Source organism: Cydia strobilella, chromosome Z, assembly GCF_947568885.1.
Source record: "Cydia strobilella chromosome Z, ilCydStro3.1, whole genome shotgun sequence".
In the NCBI taxonomy this organism is placed as follows: domain Eukaryota; kingdom Metazoa; phylum Arthropoda; class Insecta; order Lepidoptera; family Tortricidae; genus Cydia; species Cydia strobilella.
Window position 1 is genome coordinate 26,291,575 of NC_086068.1, and position 24,563 is coordinate 26,316,137.

Here is a 24,563-nt window from a genome sequence, read left to right on the forward strand (position 1 = left end):
TACTCTTTCTTGTCTTTTTTATCTTATACCTTTAAACGAGCAATTCTTGTATACATCTATATATATATATTTTTTTTTTCGGGGATCTCGGAAACGGCTCTAACGATTTCGATGAAATTTGCTATATGGGGGTTTTCGGGGTCGAAAAATAGATCTAGCTAGGTCTTATCTCTGGAAAAAAGCGCATTTTTGAGATTTTATGTTTTCCGAGCAAATCTCGGTCTCCCAGATATTGCTCGTTTAATCGAGCTATCAAGGTGTTTTGTTGCGATCTCAAGAGTCTGAAGAGTGATGTAATCTTAAGAGAGCGTTTAGAAAAAACAATGCTTGTCGGCTCTTCTGGAGATTTCAAGAGGCAAGGAAGGCGCGACGCAGCAGTTTACAATGACTCTTACTTAACAATAACAAGCTTGAGGGCCTGTTTCACAATGTCCAAGTAAAGTCCTGAATAAGCTACTTGCCACTTATCTGACGAATAAAGTCATCGTTGGCGTTTCACAATCTCCAAATAAGCTTTATCTGTTGGATAAAGTGCTTTTTTTGTAGGAAATTTTATCTGGCAGTTAATTTATTTGTTAATTAGCTATCCAATACTTTACTTGGACATTGTGAAACAGGCCCTAAGGTTTGACTCTTCTCATCAGTCGATAACTATTCTAAACAGACATCACCTTAAGCATTAAATATTGAGCACTAGTCCAGTAACCTACTAACATGGGTGGTGCAGAAGATGAATCTTATTCGATATTTTGCCATCAGTTATATTATGTGTATAATTTTCTGTACTCATGTAGTTTCATGAACCTTTTCATATTTAAGTAATAATACCTTTGCGGCTTGTAATAGGAGCAAATTTCTAAGACTGTCTCTATTTCTCCTGTAATGGTTTACTGCATTAAAGTCAAATGACGTTAAAAAAAGTTGATTTTTTTATATCACAATTACCACATAATTTCTACCTCCAATACCTCTATCTATATTAATGCATAAACATCTATCCTTTTTTGTCAGTAGTGCTAACTTAAAAGAATAATTATTTAGAGGTACCTACAATAGTTTTAGGAACCGTTTATTAGTGACAATAGGAGAGTTTAAATGACCTAGAATGCTATTTAACCTCTTGGGGTTCAATGTCCTAATACTAGTATACAAATTAGGTACCTCCAATGAAATTTGGATCATAATGAAATGGAACAATTGTTGCTTTTCTTTTGTTTCGTTCGATTTTAAGACAAAGCCAATGGCTTTATTTCCTAATACTATTGATTCAAATTTGACTGCCAATTTTGTGGGCCGCTAGAGGTTTACTAATTAGAGGCAATAAAAGTATGAAATCGTATAATTTGTGGGCAACCCTACTGAGTAAAGGTTAATAGAGCTGAAAGCAATGCCAGCAGAGAAAAATGGTTGGCGGGTAAAATACTGAAGGGTTCTCGAGGCCAACGTGTATTTGAGCACGTCCGATCCGACCACTCTCCACTGACGCGGGCGTCCGATTCAATGCCACTAGCCACTACACATAGCTGCATCGACACACCGACTAATTTTATTGAGGACTTAGTAGATTACCTGGTGCATTTGATGTTACAGCTTCAGATCTAGCTTGGCATGGTTGGCAGTCACGTTGGTGTCACTTGATCTCGGAATACGAGTGGCTTGACCGTTTTTGTTTGACATCATTTCTTAATGCCAAAGCGTCGCTGCGAGCTGACAATCATTCTAGCTTTGTGGGTATAAAACTAGAATGCTTGTGTAGTTACGTACCTACATACATATTTAGTTTTAATTTGCGTGCACTTTTAAGGTGCTTATTATTCAAATTTAATCGAATTTAAACTCTCGTGAGATATAGTAACATTAAACTAACTATACGGTTTAGTCACTGCTTATTACTCGTAGTCATGCTTTCGAGTGAAGTTTGTAATTGCTCTTTTCAAACAATAAGTTGAGACTAAATGTGTACCTGTGTAGTACCTATGTTTAACTTAAACTAACAGGTCGTTTGGTTGAAATGAAAGTTACGTTGTGTAAGTTCTCGGCATTGTAATAGTAGATTGTTAACCAAGGGATGAAAGGCACTCATTTCTGCCGAGAGGCTGAAATGAGTGCCTTTCACCCGAGTTAAACACTCTACTTTTCATTTTGAATACGAGGAGTATAAATTACGAAATACTATAAAACAAGTATAAATTTTATAGTATTTCTTGAGAGTTAGGCAAAAGTATTGTTTTTTATGGAATGGAGAGTCAAATATCAGAATGGAAATTGTATAACAAATATATTAAGACTCGAATTTCAATTGCTTATCGTGAAAAAAATTAAAAAATCGTACTTCGAGCGTAAAATTCTCTAGTGCAGACACGTATCATTTTCTGCACATCGTGAGAAAAGAAAAGTATATTTATGCAGCGCTAACCTTGAGTCGCCTAGCTCTTGCCACTAACATGCTTACATCCTTACTGGTATTAGCGGGTTGCTGGCTAGGGGAGGTCGCCGTACACCAGTCCTAGGTACTCATGTAGTTATAGTTTATTTATGCAGCGCTAACCTTGAGTCGCCTAGCTCTTGCCACTAACACGCTTATATCCTTACTGGTATTAGCGGGTTGTTCGCTAGGGGAGGTCGCATTACACCAGTCCTAGGTACCAACACGCTTATATCCTTACTGGTATTAGCGGGTTGCTCGCTAGGGGAGGTCGCCGTACACCAGGTATCTCATGTAGTTATAGAACAGTAGTAAGGATTCAATTGTTTTCTCACCTTGTTGTTTAACTAACACCACAACAGTTCTGTTAGGGTCGATATAGACGGACTGCAACTTGTATGGGAACTGCACTCCGACTGCACGCCAACTGCAACGTCGGCGTGCAGTTCCCATACAAGTTGCAGTCCATCTGCACCGGCCCTTAGACATGAACATGTCAGACCCTGGCTAAACTGAAGGAGCCGAGGCCCATATAACTAATAATATAATATTTTAATTATTTAAGTTGAGAGAGTAAGAGTCTAGTCAGTCAGACTATGTCTTTTAACTGGGCAATGTTGGCAGTGGCAGGTTTTTGTTTAAAATAATTTTAGTATTTTGAGGTTGGTTACTGTAGAAGTGTAGACATTTTTGAGCTAGCCCCGCAGACAAAAATTACATGCAATAGAATCGGAAATAGTTATTTACAGTACATACGGTGCTACTTTCTCGCACTAGTGCGTAAAAGAGCACTTTTCGTGCATATGTCTAAAGTTTAAAGGGCCATATGTACTGTAAAATGTTGTACGATACACGTGCGAATAAGTAATTCGCAACTCGTGTCGATTTAAAACACTCCCTGCGGTCGTGTTTTAATTTATCGCCACTCGTTTCGAATTTCCTCTTTTGTTTTGAAAGTTGGTTTTTCTTGCGAGTGTTTATTTTGAGTCCCGAGAAAGCGAAAGATTCTATAATTGAATCACGACCGAAGCGAGTGATTCTAAGGTAGAATCTTGAATGTAGCGAGGGACTCAAAAACACGAGATGTAAAATAACTTTGCTCTCGTGTTGCACACATAATTTTTCACCTCAGTAGTGAGAACATATTAAAGTTTAAAATGTATTTCGAATTACACAGAATAAACAGAAAAAAGATTATGTAATATAATATGTAATACCACACCACACCACACCACACCATACCATACCATACCATACCATACCATACCATACCATACCATACCATTCCATACCACACCACACCACACCACACCACACCATACCATACCATACCATACCATACCATACCATACCATACCATACCATACCATACCATACCATACCATACCATACCATACCATACCATACCATACCATACCATACCATACCATACCATACCATACCATACCATACCATACCATACCATACCATACCATACCATACCATACCATACCATACCATACCATACCATACCATACCATACCATACCATACCATACCATACCATACCATACCATAAAATAAAAAATAAAAACTTTGTTTCACTCCCTGAAGTGAGGAAAGTCGCACTCCATGGAGTGACGAAAGTAGGCTTGTTCGAGCTGCTGAGGTGAAAATATAATTTTTATAATATTTTAATCAAAGTTTCCCGATATTGTGGAGGTCGGGCACAGCGCGGCTGCGCGAGACGGCCCTCGGCGCGAACTGTACCGCTCAGTCAGTTTTTGATCAGATATGTGGAGCGCTGCACTGGCACCACGGGGCTGACTATAAGCAAAGCCGCGACCGCGGCAGCGACCTCGTCGTGCCGCTCGTTAGTTTTTTTTATATCGAACTTTTTCAGTGTGAATACTGTGAATCAATTATAATGTCTCATACGTTAGGTTTGTCGAAGATTAAAAGTTATTTTATCTACGCTCATATCGTTAGTGCTCTATAATGCGTTCAGAAACCGTAGGAAATGACCAGCATTATTAGGTACAACCAATTTTACTATGAGAACTTTCTTATCTGTGGTAGTAGGTAAAATCTGTACATTAATGTTATTACATTATAGATTTTTGTAAGGTTATGAGTTTAAATTTGGAACAGCTCTCGGAACTCAAGTGGGTCTCTAGGAGTAGGTGGGTGGGTAGATATTAAAACAGTTATCGATACGAAACGTCAAATCAGTATGTTTTTTTAAATATAAACCGGACGATATTTGATCTTGAATGACATGAAAATAGGGACTTCATTCGTTTGTCTATAATTTAAAAAAAAAACATTCGTCTTGACGGAGGATCGAATTACCGCCATTAGGCATTACTTTGTTGTCATTTGTTTGTTGGTTTTTTGCTGTTACGAAAGTAGAATTGTGAAAAGTTGTTTGTAATTTACATAGTTTTAGTTGAAAATATGAGTAGTTTGTTTCTGTATTTTTTCAAATTTATTTTTTAATGCATTATATTAATATCTATAGTCTATAGATATTTTACAGGTAGCACTAGTAGCAATGCAGGTCATTTCCCTACGGCTTCTGAACCCATCTAAGAGTACTTATGATATGTGTACCTATAGATAAAGTAGTGTATGCAACTGTACATAATTAGGCCTTAAAACACTTGTGTTTTGATGCCTCCCATTATGTACCAGTTGCATAAACAACTATTAAGATTATGTGTTAAATTTAGTTACATTTTCCGCGTTAATAAGCAGTTTACAGCGATAACATAATAAAATCGTTCCAAACATTACAGATAACTTAAAAAAATAACCGAGCAATAATCAGAGATAAAATAGTCAAGATCACCTAATTCTGCTATTTATGCAAAGCTGTATAAATACCGTAAAAAAGGGGTAGTTTTCATTGCGAATAGTCTGTGATTATTCCTTTTTATTGTTGATTTTAGCTAACATCTAGAATGTTCCAAACGAATGCTATTAATAATTTACGTATTAACAACAATAACAGTGTTGTTAATATTCCTTTGTAAGGTACGAATAGGAAACGCACCACTGACAAAAAAAACATGCAAATTCCAATGTGAGCATGTTAGCAATGGGGCAAGTTACGAGTGCTTATGTGATTCGAACTGGTTTCATTAGATTTTATGAGAGTGGGGTAGACCAAGGAGAGTTGACACAAATTTTACTTTTTCGGTCATAGCTCTGTTTGTATTAGAAGCTAGATTTACGAAGTGTATCATCTGATAGTATATTGTATTTGGAACTATTTAAAAACATAATTAATAACTCCTAATACCGAGGTAACTTGAAACAAATACCTGTAAGTTGACACACCTCTATAATTTATGAATTTAAACAATAAATAGCAAACTAGTGTCAGCAAAACATGTTCACCGGTAACCGCCACTCGATTTAAAATTTTAGTTTTCAATTTCGTCTTTTAGCTAGTTATAATTTTAAAAAGAAAAATATGTTACATTCATCAATATTTTTGTTGAGTAAACTAGTTGTTAGTGACTGAAGCATTATTTAATCACGTTTTTTCCAATAAGCTTTCAATTGGTACCCAAAGTGCTAAAATAAAATTGAAAAATATGATTTCTACAGTCTGGTATAAACAGTCACCAGCAATAATATGTTACACAACGAAGGCCGCAAAAATATCTGACACGATCTTTATTTTTAGTTGTAGTGCAATAAGACTCGTCACATATTTTTGCGGCGTTTGTTTACTATTACTATATACTACTCAAACAAACAATTGACGAGGTAAGTTGCAACGAGGTGTTTTAACATACCTCACCCTTGTAGTTTTCAGGTGTTTACGACACTTCTTTGCACTTTTAGTTTACAAAACATGGAGTTTACTTAAAAACGCCAACAGGAGCTCAGCGAATTCTCAATTTTGAGATTTCAAACTGATTATCGCCGTCGCGCTGACGGGGGCGGCGCCGCCATATCCCCGCGTGTGTGATGCACGCACACAGACGCGCACGTCATTTGCGCTCACGGACCTTATGCCTGCAAGTCGCGTCGCGGTCGCGGCCCGCTATATAGGCATATCATAGGCTATAGCTAGTTCTTACAAACTTTTTCGCCGGTTAATAACTCGTTAGCTTAGCTCGCTGCCACCACTGAGCGTTTACTTATTTCCTGTTATTGTGATTTAACTTCTTGATTTTAGGTAGCTGAATTCAATATCCTTCTACAACCTGCAATCCAAATAACATTTTGACTTTTACAGGAGAGTAAAAAAACAATCATTTCTTTTCTGATTTCCGTGCGGAAAGTATCAACTTTCGACACGCTGTGCTATTAGTACCTACATTGTGCAACGAGGGGGGTAAGTGAGATTTTGTAAAGGAGGAGTTTACAATATTCTTACCCCCGGAGTTACACACAATGGTTTTCGTTACACTTGTGATGAAAAACTAAATTTTCAGGGAAATAATTATAAAATACGGTGACATTTCAAATATTCGTCCGCCATATTGTCATTTCTTGACAGGTTAGGCATCTAAGGCACAGACCTTCGGCATTCAGCCACGGTTGAAAATTTTGTGTAAAAATATTTTAAACGGCTATTAAATTAATCCAATTAAATATTATAAACAAAAATACTAAATTATAATTGTCAGTATTTTAGAAGTAAAACTCCCTTACACACCCTTATACTTTAAACAAAGTATTTTACTTATAACTTACTTGGTTCGTACTTCGTATGAATTAGTGACATATCTAATTAAAAAAAGAAAGCTATAACTCCCGCGGGAACAATATAGGCCTTTTGTTTTCCCTTCAGTACACCTGCATGAAATAAGATCTTTTCGAGCAAGTGTGATGAAAAACAAATTTGCCGCCCTCCGGCTTCGTTGATTAGAAAAAAAGAAAGCCTCAGGTTAGATAAAATTATCATAACAAAGAAACATGTGACATGTGATATTTCTTACGTTGATGTAATTATAGAGTAAGCATTGCAATACAGCGAGAAAATGCTGTCAGCGTCTACGGCACCATGCCGCGTGCCGCAGGGGATTAGTTTTTAGGTATTTATTTTAAGATTAGTTTTATTTATTTTTAGTTTTAGTTTTTTAAGTTTTATATGTATTTCTAATTGTTATTACATGAATAAAAATATAAATTATACAATTTTATTAATGGTCCGTTTTTTATTTATGAGTCAGATTTTGATAAAAATAGGTATGTTTGAAGAGCTCCTAATCCTGGTCGGAATAAATATGAAACCCCAATTTGGGACAATAGTCTAGTCTACAAAACGTTCAAGGTGGTGAAAAATATAGTGTAAGCTGTTCGCATTAAAAAACCGCAAATTGATGTACAGGTTAGCCGTTTGGTACACGTATACTACAGGTCAAAACAAAATTTTCGACCCGCAGTTCCTAAAAAAAATCCCTTGGGAGGGGAGTGCTGAAACTTTTTTTTGTATTTTTATTTAAACCTATCGTATTCTTCTCTTATCTATCATACGAAAGGGCTTTTTGAAGCGAATGGCTAAAATGTAATGATGTGGTATACTTTTAGAATCGCCTCCTAAGGGATTTTTTTAGGAACTGCGGGTCAAAAATTTTGTTTTGACCTCAGTATGCGTGTGCCAAACGGCTAACCTGTACATCCATTTGCGGTTTTTCTTTGAAATTGGGCTTGTACGGCTGCCACTAATAAAGATACTAACTCCTAAAAATACGTATGATTCCTCATTAGATTCGGAATGACGTCTAGAAAAATGTATTCGAAGCATTCCCACATAAAAAAAGTTCAAAAGCTATTAACAAAAAACGCAAACGTACCATTACGCAAAAAACAGCAAAAAAATCACGTTTGTTATTTGGGAGCCCCGCTTAAATATTTATTTTATTCTTTTTTTAGTATTTCTTGTTATAGCGGCAACAGAAGTACATCATCTGTAAAAATTGCAACTGTCTAGCTATCACGGTTGATGAGATACAGCCTGGTGACAGACTGACAGATAGATTGACAGACAGCCAGACAGACAAACAGATATTATTTTAAAGGTATTAAATATTCATTTAAAAATTAGAAAAAAATATGGTGCATTTAAAACATATCATGGAATATACTACGGTTATAAGTTGATAGTATGTAGTTATTTTTTCAACAAGTTAGGCAATTATTAAGTAACCACATTTTTCTCGAACTTTCGTCTTTGTTGTAAATAAAAAAAAAAGAAAACAATTGGCGTAAAAAGTATTTCGCCTCGTGGAGCCCTTTTCATATACATACTTAATAAGATCACGTCATAAACGATTTAATAAAATTAATACTTTATTTAAAATAAATTTTAGAATAATAGTGAAAATTGTAAAATATAAAACAATATTTTAACCAAAGTATTACTAATTCTTTTTACAATCAATGAATGAATACGTACTTAGAACTGATACTTTTCTAAATAACGAATAAATGGACTAAATTGTGTAATTAATTTTTAGTGCAAATCACCACAATTTGCTTCTAAAGAGCAAATCAGTGACCATAAATTATATATAATTTTAATGTTTCGTTCATATATTCAGATTTGTGTATGAAAATGTGAAACTATTATTTCTAAAATAAATTATTCGTCCCTAATTTACACAAAAAAATTTACCAAATTTGATCTCATAGCAACAGATATGTAGAAATAGATAAGAGGCAAACTGGAACGCAGAAGCCGACTTTTCCCCTCCCTTTTTGGGGGGTAGCCAGGACTTAATCTCGTAGCTAGTGCGTCAGCTCAGCTTTGTATGAACCAAGGAATAATAAATAGTGTTAAACGATATCCCCTGAGGCCAAAGTCCATACTCACTTTACTTACTTCGCCTACTAAGAGGCAAATCGCGACTTTGAAAAGGTTTATCGATCTTATCACATCACTAGATTATCGACATTTAATGTCGACTATTGCCCATCACTTTTCTGTCTGTGTACGTATTTAGAAACTTGACCCCGCCCCTAAAATTAGTGCGATAAGAACACCTTCAGATTAGGCGAAAAATTCTGCGTAAAAATCTCAAAAATCGAGGTTTTGTACTCGACTGTTTCCTCCTCCAAAACTTAACCAATCGTAACCAAATTTGGAAATCTAAATGATTATGTAATTGTCTGTGTCGGACTGTTTTGATTTTTTGGCTAATTGATATAAGTTTTGAATACCACGCCTCTCATTGCGGCATAGTCAGTGAGGCCATTTTTGGCCATGTGTGAAGGGCTCTAGCGCCTTAAAAAACTAAAATATCAAAAAAAGCAAAACACACCGACACAGATATTGACAATATTAATCTGTGTTGAAAAAATCATTGCTCTAGCTTCAAAAACCACGGAGGAAACAGTCGAGTACGTTTGTATGGAGAAATGACCACTCCTGTTGGCTCTTAAGTCCAAATATGTGATAAAAAGCACTGACAGAATTCTTCAAAACATATATCGGAAAAATGCCAAAACTGATAAGGAGGCCTTGAAAAATGTTGAGAAACTTACTTTTAGCAATATTTTAGCTCTAACCGCTGTAGAACTTCAGCTGATCATCTGAGGCCTAAACTATATATGAGTCATACATGGTTTAGGCCTCAGATGGGCAGTTGGTATGACAAAGTTGGTTAGAATGGAAAATGAAGCATTTCTTTTTTAGGAGTCATACTTCTAGCGTCTATAGTTTGCGAGATATGGACGCTGTGTCAACTTATCTTTGTGTTAACCTACCTCGGTCTCTCCTTAGTACTTAAAAAATATAACCATATAAAATACTTGTAGGTAGGTGCATTTTTTTTTAAGATCTTGAACTGAGACCTAAGCACAGAATGTATTAAAAAAATAAGTAGTTGCGGCCAGATTTAGCCTACGAGTATCATTAAATAAGTAGTTGCGGCCAGATTTAGCCTACGAGTATCATTAAATAAGTAGCTGCGGCCAGATTTAGCCTACGAGTATAATTAAATAAGTAGTTGCGGCCAGATTTAGCCTACGAGTAACATTAAATAAGTAGTTGCGGCCAGATTTAGCCTACGAGTATCATTAAATAAGTAGTTGCGGCCAGATTTAGCCTACGAGTATCATTAAATAAGTAGTTGCGGCCAGATTTAGCCTACGAGTATCATTAAATAAGTAGTTGCGGCCAGATTTAGCCTACGAGTATCATTAAATCAGGATGTTCATTTCAAAAGCATTTATTGATTTATTAAAAACTGATAGACCGGTGCAGAAATTCGTACGTAAATAAGTAAGATACCATTATCTTAGAGTACGAGTAAGCCTTATCACATTAATCAGCTAAATATAATTATTGATTATCTTCAAAGTGGAATTTAGGCGGAAGTGTCGCGAATATCGCGAATCGGCTAATAGCTGCCAACGTCATGGAGTAGATGGCGCTCGTAGTCACGTTTAAGTGAAATAACCGCTTCTAGGTTGTTGTGATTTTTAAGGGTAAAACAAGAGGGTATACGCGCGAACGACAGTAAGAAAAGGAGGTTGTGTGCGAACAAAGCTACGGCAAGAGTGATATTTGCTTTAGGATCTATTCAAGGAGTTTCTAATGGTGTTATTAGAATAATGAGGTGTCTATTGTAGATTGTGACTAACATTCATTGTGATATCAGTATTCAGAGTGTCAACAGTGATCCGAGGGAATTGTTCATGGCTAATGTAAGTGAAGTTCAATCATAATTATACGAAGGGTTTCGTCCCAAGATATTAGTAATTTAGAATTATAGAACACATTGTAGTTACGAGAAAGTGTAACCACTCATCATATGAACTTAAGGTAAACTTAGTGTGCGGAAAGGGGTCGCTATAAGGGGAGGTTGGAGGCGACTATGAAGCCCAAGTAACCAGATGGATAATCAGGTTTAACTCATGTTATACGTAGGTAACAAAGTAGGACACCAGCAATGAATTATCGTCATCTCACTAACGTCCAGGCCTCGTATAGGTATGCAGTATGTTTACATATCGTTTTTCCAGTATCAGTAAAGGCATCAGCTCATTCAGTAAAGGCATCAGCTCATTCGATAGGTTAATAAGTATAGTGAGCTTGACGACAGGAAGTTAAGGGCGGCTTTTTATTCATTTTTGACAAAACCAAAATAATTGGATAGGAAACACATAAACATAAACCAGTATAATACCAGTGTCTAAATAACTACTCTTATCCTTTATCCTGATAACTGTTTCCCATAAAGTACTTATAATTCAACAAAAACATAATGTGAAGACTATAATTTCGGATGAAGCATGCTGTGTTTCTATTGCAGGTCGCTGCCAAAGCTTTGCAGCCAAGAGGAGGAGGCGGGGAGACCACCACAAGGCGGAGTGGTAACCTTTGAGCCAATTCAACACGACCACGATTTTTGCGAGCGAGTTGTAATCAATGTGAGTAACTAACGAAAATGTTTAATTTGGGGCTCCGTCAAATATTTATCTTTTCAAAAGGGTTCCGTCACCAAAAAAGTTTGAGAACCGCTGCACTAGGGTAAACTCAGTTATTTCGATGATTTCCCCGGAAGCATTAATTTTCGCGTCGCGTAACAAGAGAATCCCCCTGCAGACAGAAACTCGCAGACCATTCCAAGGAATACTTATCTCCATATAATTTTCTATCCGTATTTTATCAGTATACACGCAGGACAAAGTTAGTTTCAAATTTAACATACTTATACTCGTACTCTTACAAAAAGTCCATAACTATATGTAGAGTGGAAGACACAAGGTAGATACATTATTTATATACGAGTTGCGGAGTAGAAGTATGCCTGTATACAATGCACATAATTCTTTGCCTGTATCCTTTGATATTTCACGAGCTGCGTTTACCGGCGTAATTTGCATAAACATTTTGGCTTGCGTGTTTCCGAGCTCATATCTCACCCGCGTACAGATTCTGTTGTATAACTAACGACCCCTATAATTGCCTGCCTATCTGATGATTTATCAGTATGTACGAAGGTAATACTGAAAGTTTTTAAAATATCAAATACATTATCTATTTTTAAATACATAAATAATTATTAAAAGGGTTCCGTACAAAAAAGGTAAAAAGGAACCCTTACAGCTTACGGTGCGACTGTCCATCGGTCTGTCTGTAACATAACTAAATATCTCGGGAACTACTTGGGCGTTTTCTGAAATAATTATTGAAAACCTGATTCTCACAGATCCTGGTGTTTTTGGGTTCTTTCAACTCAGAATCACTACCATATTCAATCCTGATGATAAAAAAAATCCCAAAAATTTGTATGAAAGTTGTACATACAAACTTTCACGCAAAAAATTATTCACACTAAAACGTGACGTACTGAAATGGACATTTTGGGACATCTTTGTTGAGAATGTTGTCGATTCTGAGTAGAATGAGCCCAAGAATGTCCAGATTTGAAAGAATCAGGTTTTCAATATATGACATTCTGGCAATACGCCTATTTAGGTATCCTTGCCTCCCGCTTGAACCACATATGAGATAACACCCTTGTAACTCAGCCCTAATTAAGGGAATTTATCAACTTGCAGCGCCATCTATCGCGCCACTCAAGTACTAATGTCGCCCGGTTGCTAGCGCTCGGCTGCTTTCTCGTCAGTACGCTTTTGTAACTCAGCCGAGCAACACGTTTACAAAGCAAGTTTAAAAAGATCGAGAAATTTCAAATCGTGAAAATGTTTTGAATACCTTCGACTTCGTGACATTCCGCTCGGTGCCCATGGCCCAGCGACGAGACGCAGTGACCTTCCTATAGGCACCGTCATAAAAAATACACGGGTAAGTACTTATGCCTCATGGCGTCATCCTGTGGGACGTGAAACAATTTTGAATACCTCCGACTTCGTGAAATTCCGCTCGGTGCCCATGGCCCAGCGACGAGACGCAGTGACCTTACTACAGGTACCGTCACAAAAAGTACACGGGTACTTACAAGCGTCGTCCCGTGAGATGACATGGCGTCGTCCCGTGAGACGACATAGCATCCCTGACGTTCATCATTCCGATGACATTCCGCTCGGTGCTCGTGGCCCAGCGACGAGACGCAGTGACCTTACTACAGGCACCGTCATAAAAAGTACACTGGTACTTATGCCTCTGGGACGACTAGCGTCGTCCCGTGAGAACACATGGCTTCGTCCCGTGAGACGACATGGCGTCGTCCCGTGAGACGACATGGCGTCGTCCCGTGAGACGACATGGCGTCGTCCCGTGAGACGACAAGGCGTCGTCCCGTGAAACGACAAAGCGTCGTCCCGTGAGACGACGTAGCGTCGTCCCGTGAGGCGACGTAACGTCGTCCCGTGAGACGACGTAGCGTCGTCTCGTGAGACAACATGGCATCCCTGTGGAATGCCAAGCGTCGTCCGGTAAAACGACAAGGCGTCGTCCTGATGAGTTACGTCATCCTGTGGAAAGATATCGCGTCATCCTGTGGTATCGTCCCGTGAGAAGATATTGCGTCGCCCCGTAGAACTACATTCCGTTGTTCGATAAGACGACGTTTTGTCGTATCGTGAGACCATAATGTGTCGTCCTATGAGACGACATCGTATCGTCCTCTGAAATGACAATGAAATGACGTTGTCTTGTTAGACAAACAACCGTTGTCTCATGGTCTACCATTAATACGGTGGCGGAAGTCTTATTGGTCGCATTATTGTTCGATGTCTTCTTGGTCGGACTCACATTTTTTAAGATCTGCATGATCCTGATATTACCCATGTGCGACCCGGTTAGTCTACGTCATCGATCGAATTGTGTGTCACCTTGTAGGACGATGAGCAGCTGAATTTCTATTGGCGGGTTTAGCGCGAAATTGATAACGAAACGCAGTTACAGTAAATCTTGGTTGTGTACAAATGTTGGTCTTGGTCGATAACAAACAAGGAACTGTTTGCCGTGAGATACCAAACGAACCTAAACATATACATTCTGAGGATCGTAACTGTATAACCAATTGCAAAATGGCAGTTAAGAAACTGTGTAGAGGGAAAAGCACAGAGTGAAAAACCTTGTGTTATACTTTGCCCAACTAGATCCTATACCAAAACGAGAGAGGGGGAGGCAAGGAAAATCGACATCAGTTTTAACGAAGAAAAGAAGATTAAAACTCTCTCTTCTCTGAATAGGAATATCAATACACGTAAAATACAAATTCGTTTACGACTGTAATATTATGATATATATGAGTGAAAAATCATCGCACTTAATCCCTCTTTTGAATGACTAGTCAGGTTTTGAAATTTTTTTTGGGGAACTAAAGCATCTCCTATATCCTCTTCTAATATTGACTATAGTCTATACCTACAAAATAGCGGCCTGTCACAAAGAGAAACCTTTGCGCTAGTCTAGAAATAATCTATATTTCAGAGTCACACAGAGACCACCGAACTAAGAGTAACACGTAGAAAACACCTTCTATCACATTCAGTTCAAACGGCCGAACTAACAAAAGCATTTATAATGCTCTATTCACATCAATCAGGTAAAAAACTTGTGAACTCAGCTTCTAATGCTGTAAGTAACAAGCTCCACTTTGGAAGATTATCTTGGCAGCGGGTTTTAAATCATAATACGTTGACCGCAAACGTTATAGTTCCATTTCAAAGAGTTCCATTACTAGTAATATAACTATCGGAAACGGAATGGTATTTGTAGAAGGTGCTTTCACAGAATGACCAAAAGGACTACCAAAAGGAATTTAGTATGGCCTTCCACATTGTTATTGTTACCTATGATTGATCAATAGAAGTGGAAACATCGGTTTCGTTAGTGGTAGATGTTATATGTCTGACTAAGCTTCCCTTTATGAAAAGATTTTTCGGTAGTTCAGTTAGAGTGGACTTACTGATCCTGTGTACCGAAAAATCGCGAATGAAATTAGTAAAGCCGACTAACGGAACTAAACCGCCGAACCAACAGCCACGGTCCACGGCTTTTTATCTAAATGAACTTGGAAGTCTTTAACTCAAACGACTACACATGAGAAAACAATAAAACTCGTTAATTGCTCCGAGGGGTTGTTTGATTTTCCAATAAGACAAATAAATGAAATCACTTCAAAATCTTTGAAACCATGTGGACTGCGGGGCAAGCCATTATATGTACATACAAAGGTACAACGTACGCAAACGTATATACATTGGGTAATATTTAGAAAATATTTGCAGGCAGTCACCGATAGCAGATACCTGATTCGAATAAAGCACGGATCGGAAATACAAATCCTTCTTTCGATTTCTAGATGAGATGTTTCCCTTCCAGATAACGAAGTAGTCACATGCTTTTACAAAAGAACTATAACATACGGCGTTTTAGGCCAAACCGGCCGCACCCAAGTTCAAGTTAATATGTAATATTCTTAGAGGAATACCCGAAAGAGAACATCCTTAAAAAGACGAGTCAACTAGGTCAAATCCCAAATAGATACCAGTGCACGGAATCAGAGGCTCATCAAAGATTCGCGCAAGATCTAAGCCGAATATGATATGGCCAATATGCAATATATACTCTAAAAATCACCACTAGTTCTGTTGTCATTGCCAGATCTAAGTACTACAAGCTTAACTGAAAGGTAGAAATCCAGGGCTTACAGCAGTCCAGGGCTTACAGCATACTGTTGTAACAAGTCTCCTATGGCATGTACTCGCAATTGTAAACATCATCGTCAATGCAATCAAGTAGTGTTGTAGGTTTGTAGTACCCTACAAAATCATCGTGTCTTGGATATAGGGCAGACGCGCTGCTAATCGAATTACAACATTACTTGTGAAAACAACTACAATTCATATGAAATAAAACTATGAAAACGGATTATATCGCGTATATTGAATTTATAATACATCCCGACGTTTCGAACTCTTTACAGCGTTCGTGGTCAACGGGTGACTGACGCGATATAATCCGTTTTCATAGTTTTATTTCATGAGTAACTATCGCGGTAACCGAAGACAATATTACAATTCATATATTTATTTTATATATTCATGATACATTCATTAAATATAGTAAATATGAGATGCTAGACATGTATATCAGCTTTACGTCAACGAAGTGACAAATAATATGTCGCAGAAAGGCCTTAGTCCTAGGGTTCCTCCAAGATAATAAAAACAGTCTAAATTCAACTGATACACAAAGTTCAAAGTGTTTTTATTTGTGAGTATATGTCAAACTGATTACAGTGGCGGTAAATAAATATTTGTAGCACTATACCCTGCCTGATGGCACAATTGCATGAAAGTCATTAAACAACATACAACGTCCTTGCAAATCTCTAATCAAAATTAATATTTGGTAATGAATGCATCTACACGTGTCAAGGGTCAACAGGAACTGTGTCACGGCACCACACGCGCCACGGCGCTAGCGCAGCACTTGAGATTAGATGGCGTTATGAAGCTCGACCCGTGGTTTGTGCGGTGGGTTCCCGACATAAACAAATAATATTGTAATGTAATGTAATTTGTCTTAGTCTCACGAAAGTTTCGCAATTGGTTTTAATAGGTTGCGCTACAATTTAAAGTGGATATTTTCACCTCGTCTACTCTTATTCAAAGAGTCTTCCGTGGTCAGTCAAAAGGTGTTTACGCTCTTATTAGAAGATCATATATATAGGTACGAAAGCACTAAAAAACTCACAAAGTGTGCTAAGACTAACAATAAACTATTGTACAATCCACTACCAGTGCGCGAACCATAAAATCTTCATTTTGGGAATCAATTCGCCACCAGAAAGTAAACGTTAAACAACCTAAAATTACAAACCTAAACATTATAGGTGAACGCATTGCAATGATTCAATGATTAAAATATCTTCTAAAATATTCTACTTGTTAGACGTATCTTCATTAAACGCAGAGTATCATGGAGAGATGCCATCCACAATAACTGGAGTTGTCAGCATCACTTTAAATTTACAATCATCGCCACCATACGATTGTCACCTGCGTGTCAGTAATTCTGTTCATTCGCCATTTGTTACATTCGCTTGCATGACTGACAAGTATATAATATAAGCTCAGTTGAAGCGGTACCAGCCTAATGGCATGTTTTCAATTATCTGTGGATAGTAAATTTAGCAGCATAATTTCATATAAGAATTATTAACTATTCATAGCTTAACATTAATATGGTTGTTTTTAAAGCAACCCTCACCTAGTCGTAAAACCAATCAATAAGGATGTATTATCGGCTCAGTTGAAACTACTACTAGCTGAGAGTTGTTACTAGATATTAAAGTGCTAAATCGTGATGTATTTTTTTTTTCTTCATTTTCTGACGCTGCTTTCAGGCAGAGCAGTACTCGATTCGAAATAAATTTCAATTATTTCCGCAAATAAACACATTATGTAGGTATACATATAATTTTCAACACTCTTACGTAATTTGTTGTCATTATATAGTGGGCTATGTACAAATGAAGCCGGTATAGTAAATAACTATTAATGTCTAAAAAAATCAGAGGTAGTGTGGACGGGTTTGATATAAAACTCACTTGTTGGGGTTCACTTGGCAAGCATTACAGCTCGCATAGCTTCAGATGTGATTCAGCATACTTACATAGTCGCAATGAATAATTTTAGTTATGTTGCCAATCAGTGCTATCGATTGTCGTATCTATCGATAATTACAAATGAGGTAATTCTAGTCATTATGGTTTGACGCAAACAATCTTTTAGTATATCAATACGGAATATTTTTCAAGCCCATATTCTTATTATGTGATTTTAGCATAAATGTTATCACTCTCAGTCACAGTACGCCCGGGCCAGAGCCGGCAAAGGTTTAAACACGTCTCATATGTGGTTCAAGCGGGAGGCAAGGATACCTAAATAGAACCGTTTTCCCCCGAAGGGTAAAAAACGGATATTTAGGTTCCTGCCGAAGCTTGAACCACGCCTAAGGGCCTTGCCGGCTTATACATATGGTACTGACGAGAAAGCAGCCGAGCGCTAGCAACCGGGCGACATTAGTACTTGAGTGGCGCGATAGATGGCGCTGCAAGTTGATAAATTCCCTTAATTAGGGCTGAGTTACAAGGGTGTTATCTCATATGTGGTTCAAGCTTCGGCAGGAACCTAAATATCCGTTTTTTACCCTTCGGGGGAAAAACGGCTTTATTAAAAAAACAATAAACGATATTTGATATATTTTGCAGCTTTACTTATATAGAATTTCCAAAAAAAATAAAAATAAAAACATTATTAACAAATTCCAATAATATTGAATTGCAAATTTGTAGTTGGTCAAACAAATTGGCAGTAAATAAGAACAAAAAAATCTATACTCATCCTTTTCTTTCGGGTGCTAGTACTAGTGTACGATAAAGATAGTATGATTCTCTATGTCTATGTTTGAAATGAGACAGTCCTTTGAAAAACTATAGGTAATTACAAATACAGATTTAAAATATTTCATTTAAATATTAGCGGTAAAAATGTCTACTCAAACACGCGTAGGTATTTTTTTAATCGTTTTGGAGGTAAAGTTGAACATTTGTCATTCTATAATTCTATTTTATTGGATTTATTGTGCGTTGTTGATTGTGTTATTTAATATGAGTTCCGACGAAAATATTAAATGAATACCTGTTAATTATACTCCATGTTTAAGGCAACGATGTATGTGAAGCATAATATCAACATAAAAAACTATGTAATCTTAGTTATGTGGCTAAAAATACAGTGAAAAGGTGAAAAAATCAAAGATACATAAATATATCTTGAAAATTTGTGTAATAAATTGATAAACTACATGTGTAAAATATACGACACGTGTGATAAAGATAGGTATAGGTGGTAGTTATATTTTGTGCCTCGTTTACTTTTAGTTTCTTAACAAATAAAACTTTAATTTCGTGGAGATATCTTTATTTCATTACATGTTTGAGAAAAGCACTATACATACATCGGCGTGAAAAGAGGTTGTCGGCCTCATAACTATCCGCCTTCGGCCGGCAACCCCTTACTTCCCAGCCTCTGTAGTAATGTACTATTACGATTCACGGGCACATCGGAGTTTCACACAATGTTTCTTTCGCCGCCACGGATGTAGTTTTGCGGTTGGCAATGGACCGGTCCAAAAATACATTTTATTGTGTGTTCTCCAAGGGCGCCGCGTGGTAGGCGCAGTGGCGGTGCGCGGCGTGTAGGTACCTACGTGGTAGCTGGCCCAAACAACGCGCTTTTATCAACATTTTTAATTAATATTACGCTACCCGTTACGCATTTATTCTGGCCGCGAATAGTTCCCGGATACATTGTCGCCATTTTATTACAGCGTTATATCAGTAACGTGGAGTTAGTTTACTAGATAACCATTACGAGTAGTTAGGTAAGTATACAGTGTGCCTTTTTAATGTGCACAAAGCAAAATGGGAGAAACTACGACCAATTTTATCGATAAAAAAAGTTTTTTTTTTGGCTTATTAGATTTTTTATGATTTTTTTAGTTTTTATTTCGCAATTTCATACTGCATGTTAATAAAACGTTACTGCTTTTAAACTACACCGCCTATCGACACGAAACAAAAACAAAAATAATCATTAATAACAGGCTAAGGCATTAAAATAATAATTGTCAAAAAAATGACATCCCAATTTATTACGACGAGGCTTTTAATAAAATTGTGTTTATTTTTTCTACACCGTATTAGCTTTCCAACGGTAAAATTGCTACATTTATGACTGAGATACAACTTTTGTTATCAGCGGTCAAACAATGGCCTTGCGCACTACGCACGTGCTACGATCTCGCAGGTAGAGACCGTATTACGAGTATGCCAGCTACTTTAAGTGCTACGACGGTTTGGGAGTGGGAACTTTGTTTTTGTTTATTAAAACACTAAACATAATTGTAAAATCAATCAAATTGTAATTACAGCATACTACATAAAATGTTCAAAGCGTCCACCACGCTGTTGCAGACACAAAGCCGCCCGTTGTGAGATTTGATGTGTTGCCCTCCTTATCATTTCGGGATAAGTCGTTCGCACAGTTCATAATGCGTTCTTGTAGATCCATCTCATTAATGATAATTTTTAGGGTTCCATACCTCAAAAGGAAAAAACGGAACCCTTATAGGATCACTCGTGCGTCTGTCTGTCTGTCTGTCCGTCTGTCACAGCCTATTTTCTCCGAAACTACTGGACTAATTAAGTTGAAATTTGGTACACATATGTAAGTTTGTGACCCAAAGATGGACATATACTTAACGTAAACAAGTTAATTTTAAACACGGGGGCCACTTTGGGGGGGGGGGGTAAATGAGAAAATAAAAAAATAAAGTTTGTCAAACTATATCGTGTTATATATCAAATGAAAGGGCTCATTGTGAGAATCTCAAATATATATTTTTTATAATTTTAATATAGATAATTTAGAAGTTATTCAAGAAAATATGCAAAAAATGACAATTCCCCCCTTTATCTCCGAAACTACTGGGTCAAAAATGCAGTCAAGCGTGAGTCGGACTTTTTAGACACCTACGGGTTTTTTAAACATTTCACATTAAAGGTAATGTAGATTGTCCAAATTTGCTTAATAAGATCTGTTTTAATGTTCCGTCAAGGACGCTTAGGCATTCTCGTCCCATCAGTAATTACCAAGCTGTTACTAGCTATAGAAAAAACAGTTTCTTATGCAGGGCAAGCATGAGCTTAAATAAAGCTTTTATACATTGTAATATTGACATATTTAGTGATAGCATAGCAATAATAAAAAATAAATTAATTAGATACTTTATGGGTGACAATGATACTGGCGCAGGTCAGGGCTAATGTACTTAAGAAGAAGAAGAATGTACTGTGGCTAAATGTACTACCTATATACCTAACAGATTTTACCTTCTTTTCTACTTATTTTTGTAATAATCAATCATATTCATATCGATCCTCTGTTCTTGTGCTGTATGAACTTGTACATGTGTAATTAAGTTTGGCAATAAGCTTGTTATATTTTATTCCGTTTCTATAAGTGAAAACCTATAATTGGCTTTCTTATTCTATTATAGTTTTTGGATATGTATAGCGCTGTTGGTTTTCCATGTACCAAAAAATAAAATAAAAAATAAAATAAAAATAAAACTGTTTAAATTGTGTAATGTACGGAACCCTTGGAACGCGAGTCCAACTCGCACTTGGCCGGTTTTGTTACTGTTTCATGTCGGTAGGCGGTGTAGTTTAAGAGCAGTAACGTTTTATTTACATGAAGTATGGAATTGCGAAATAAATAATAATAAAAAAACATAAAAAATTCAAAATAGCCAAAAAAACATGATATGCTATTATACGAGCACTATTTAGTTGTAGGAGGAATATCCGGCCCATCATCGGCCATCACAAATATAGGTTCTACCTTTTTCCATAGCAGGTAACCGAATCAGGCTTGAGGTTGGGGAAGACTTTACTTGTCCCTAGACCCTAAAGAATACAGTGTAGGATTTTCAGCTTATCAAAATAGGTTTTCACTAGGAAATATTAGGCTGACCAAAAGAACTCGTACGTAGAGAACACATGCATATCCTACTAATATTATGAATATGGAAATGTGTATGTTTGGATATTGGAATTTGTTTGTTCCTCCTTCACGCAAAAACGACACAATGAAAAACGATGAAATTTGGGACACAGATTAGTTAATAATATAGAAAAGGATAGAATATCTTATATTCCGGATCTCATCACTATTAAGTGCAAAATTAGGGTGAAATTTAGGACGAGAGTGCTACTTGTAATTTGAGAGTACAGAGGTTAGGTGATAGTGTAATCCTTTCAATATTTATTTTAGAAAACGCCCAACTACTAAACGGCACGTATTTCACGTTTAGCGACATGTCTTCGCCATTAAGTGTGTTAAGCAACATTTTCTTAAATATTTGAAATATTATAAATAAATAAATTGGTGAAATAGAACTGATAGTGGAACAAATCATCGGCAAGTATTTTATATCTTGTGACTAATTGTAATTGTTAGAAGATGTAGTACTATGGTCGAAAATAATTTTAATGCCAATTCAAATTGTTTTGTGACGTCGGTTTTATTCGGATTATTTGGAAGGTGTTCTTCACTGCACTCACTTAAGTGAATTTATTGTTGGCCCTATGTTTAATTGGTAAAGAATGCATTAAGGCGTTAATACTGCCATTTGTACCTACTTATAATTATTGATTAATAAATAATAAATAAAATAAATAAAGATTTTTTATACCAACAGATTCAGATTGTGTGAGATAATCGTAAGCACAACGCTAATATGCAAACATAGGTAAATAGCGCCGACTTTACGACTTTATGAGATACAATCATGTACAGTCAGTCTTTACCATTTGTTTGTTTGGAACTTGCTGATAAATTATAAAAGAAGCAAAAATACCTTAAAAGTCTTAAAACCATCCAACTATCTCCTTGTCCTCCCTCCTCCCAGTTATCTCCTGAATGAAATGATACCTGTACCGGGACGCACATATGCGACTGATTGAAATGATTTATTTATCTTAGTCGAACTTTTTCAAAAGGTGAATGACAATACATTAAGTAATGGATTTTTGTAGAACTCGTCCAAATATCCATCCGCCAAAACAGTACGTAGGTACAATAAGAATTGTCTATCCTTAAGTTCGCTCGATACGACGATGAGGACAAGAATAAATCATTATTATTGTCAGTCTAGTAAATTAAAAAGGTTGCCAACCCCATATAACACCGCGAGAATCGTATTTTCTGTGGATGACATTAAATATTATTTTTACATTTTACTCGTACCGTAAAATGGGGTGAGTAGGGTTCGCGGGGAGAGTTGGGTTATGAATGGGGAGAGAAGGTTTGAAAAGGGGTGACATGGGTTTTTAGGGCTACTGCTACAAAAATAATGTAGTCCAATTTAAAATGGCGCTATAGTAATACTCATAATAAATAAAAATCGATCCAACAATCTTCCAAAATCACCTTTGTATTAAACCCATCTCACCCCAATTACGAGGGACTACGGGGTGAGGTGCTTTTTCCTGTTGATCGTCAAAGTTATGGAATGGAACTACCCAAAATAAAATAAAAAATAAAATACAAACGTCCGGAACACTTATAATATACACCATTCAGTTTGCATATGTAAAAATAAAATGTTATCATGGGTTGAATGTCAGTTTTGCTCCTACTCACCCCATTTTACGGTAGTTATTTGTTTATGAAACTGTCACCCTCCTACTATTTATAATGTATAATTCAACTCGTTATCTAGTGTTTACTTTTTTTAAACCTTTTCTGAGCTAATTGTAATTAGATAGCGCCCTTAAAAAAGAATATGCCAAAAATGCATTTCTTTTGCTTTAACTGTACTTTTGTGCAAATGGCTGTGGCCAGGACAATCGGATTTTTAAGGCTTAGCTCCACTAGCACCATCCCACTAACCCGTGGTTAGTCCCGTTAACCCCGGGTTAGTGGGATGGTGCAAGTGACCCTAAAAAGTCATAAAATGGTAAAATAATAAAAAGCACCGATGACACACGTGTACGCGGGGACCGCGATGTTGTATGGAGGTAGTCCGTCTTGAATATTTAATGTATGTACATACTAAGGTTTCTCTGTTATTGTTAAAATGTAATTTTATTTTCAGGTTAGCGGACTAAAATACGAAACCCAACTACGGACATTAAATCAATTCCCAGAAACACTTTTAGGAGATCCGTCAAGGCGGATACGATACTTTGACCCACTACGGTAAGTTCGTTTCTAGTACAGCGGCCAGAGGGCCTAATACACCATTCGATGTGACTGGACAGTATACTACCGACAAGTGGTATCGTTGTGTTCGGTAGACTACTAAGTACGAAATAACAACTTGTCACTTTCTAAGAGTGTGGGAGGGATAACTGTGACGTCACAAAATCGGCAGTACAAAGTTTTTAACTTTTTTCTTATAAACATACCATGTGTAAGTAGATTACAAATATATACCATTTTCACTAGTTGGTCTAACAAATTATTAGAAAACGCTCAAAAATTTCACAACCCAGAGTTGACTTTGAACTGCTCTAAATTGAAAATGGCTGAATGGATTAGTTCAAATATTATACAATATGACTGGGAATATCCTCTATATCATGTCTAAAAATAATTAACCAGGTATATCCAAAAATAAGGAAAGTACATCAAGTTGAATA

The 24,563-nt window shown here is 36.7% G+C and overlaps 1 protein-coding gene across 6 annotated transcripts in view; it reads left to right on the forward strand.

Annotated features, from left to right (window-relative positions):
• LOC134754261 (potassium voltage-gated channel protein Shaker) overlaps positions 1-24,563 on the forward strand; it is a 403,882-nt gene that overhangs the window by 370,216 nt on the left and 9,103 nt on the right. For all 6 annotated transcript variants that reach the window (XM_063690472.1, XM_063690470.1, XM_063690471.1 and 3 more), the window contains exons 2-3: positions 11,682-11,799; positions 24,017-24,120. In XM_063690472.1, the coding sequence (XP_063546542.1) occupies positions 11,682-11,799; positions 24,017-24,120 (222 nt within the window). The remainder of the gene's footprint in view (positions 1-11,681; positions 11,800-24,016; positions 24,121-24,563) is intronic.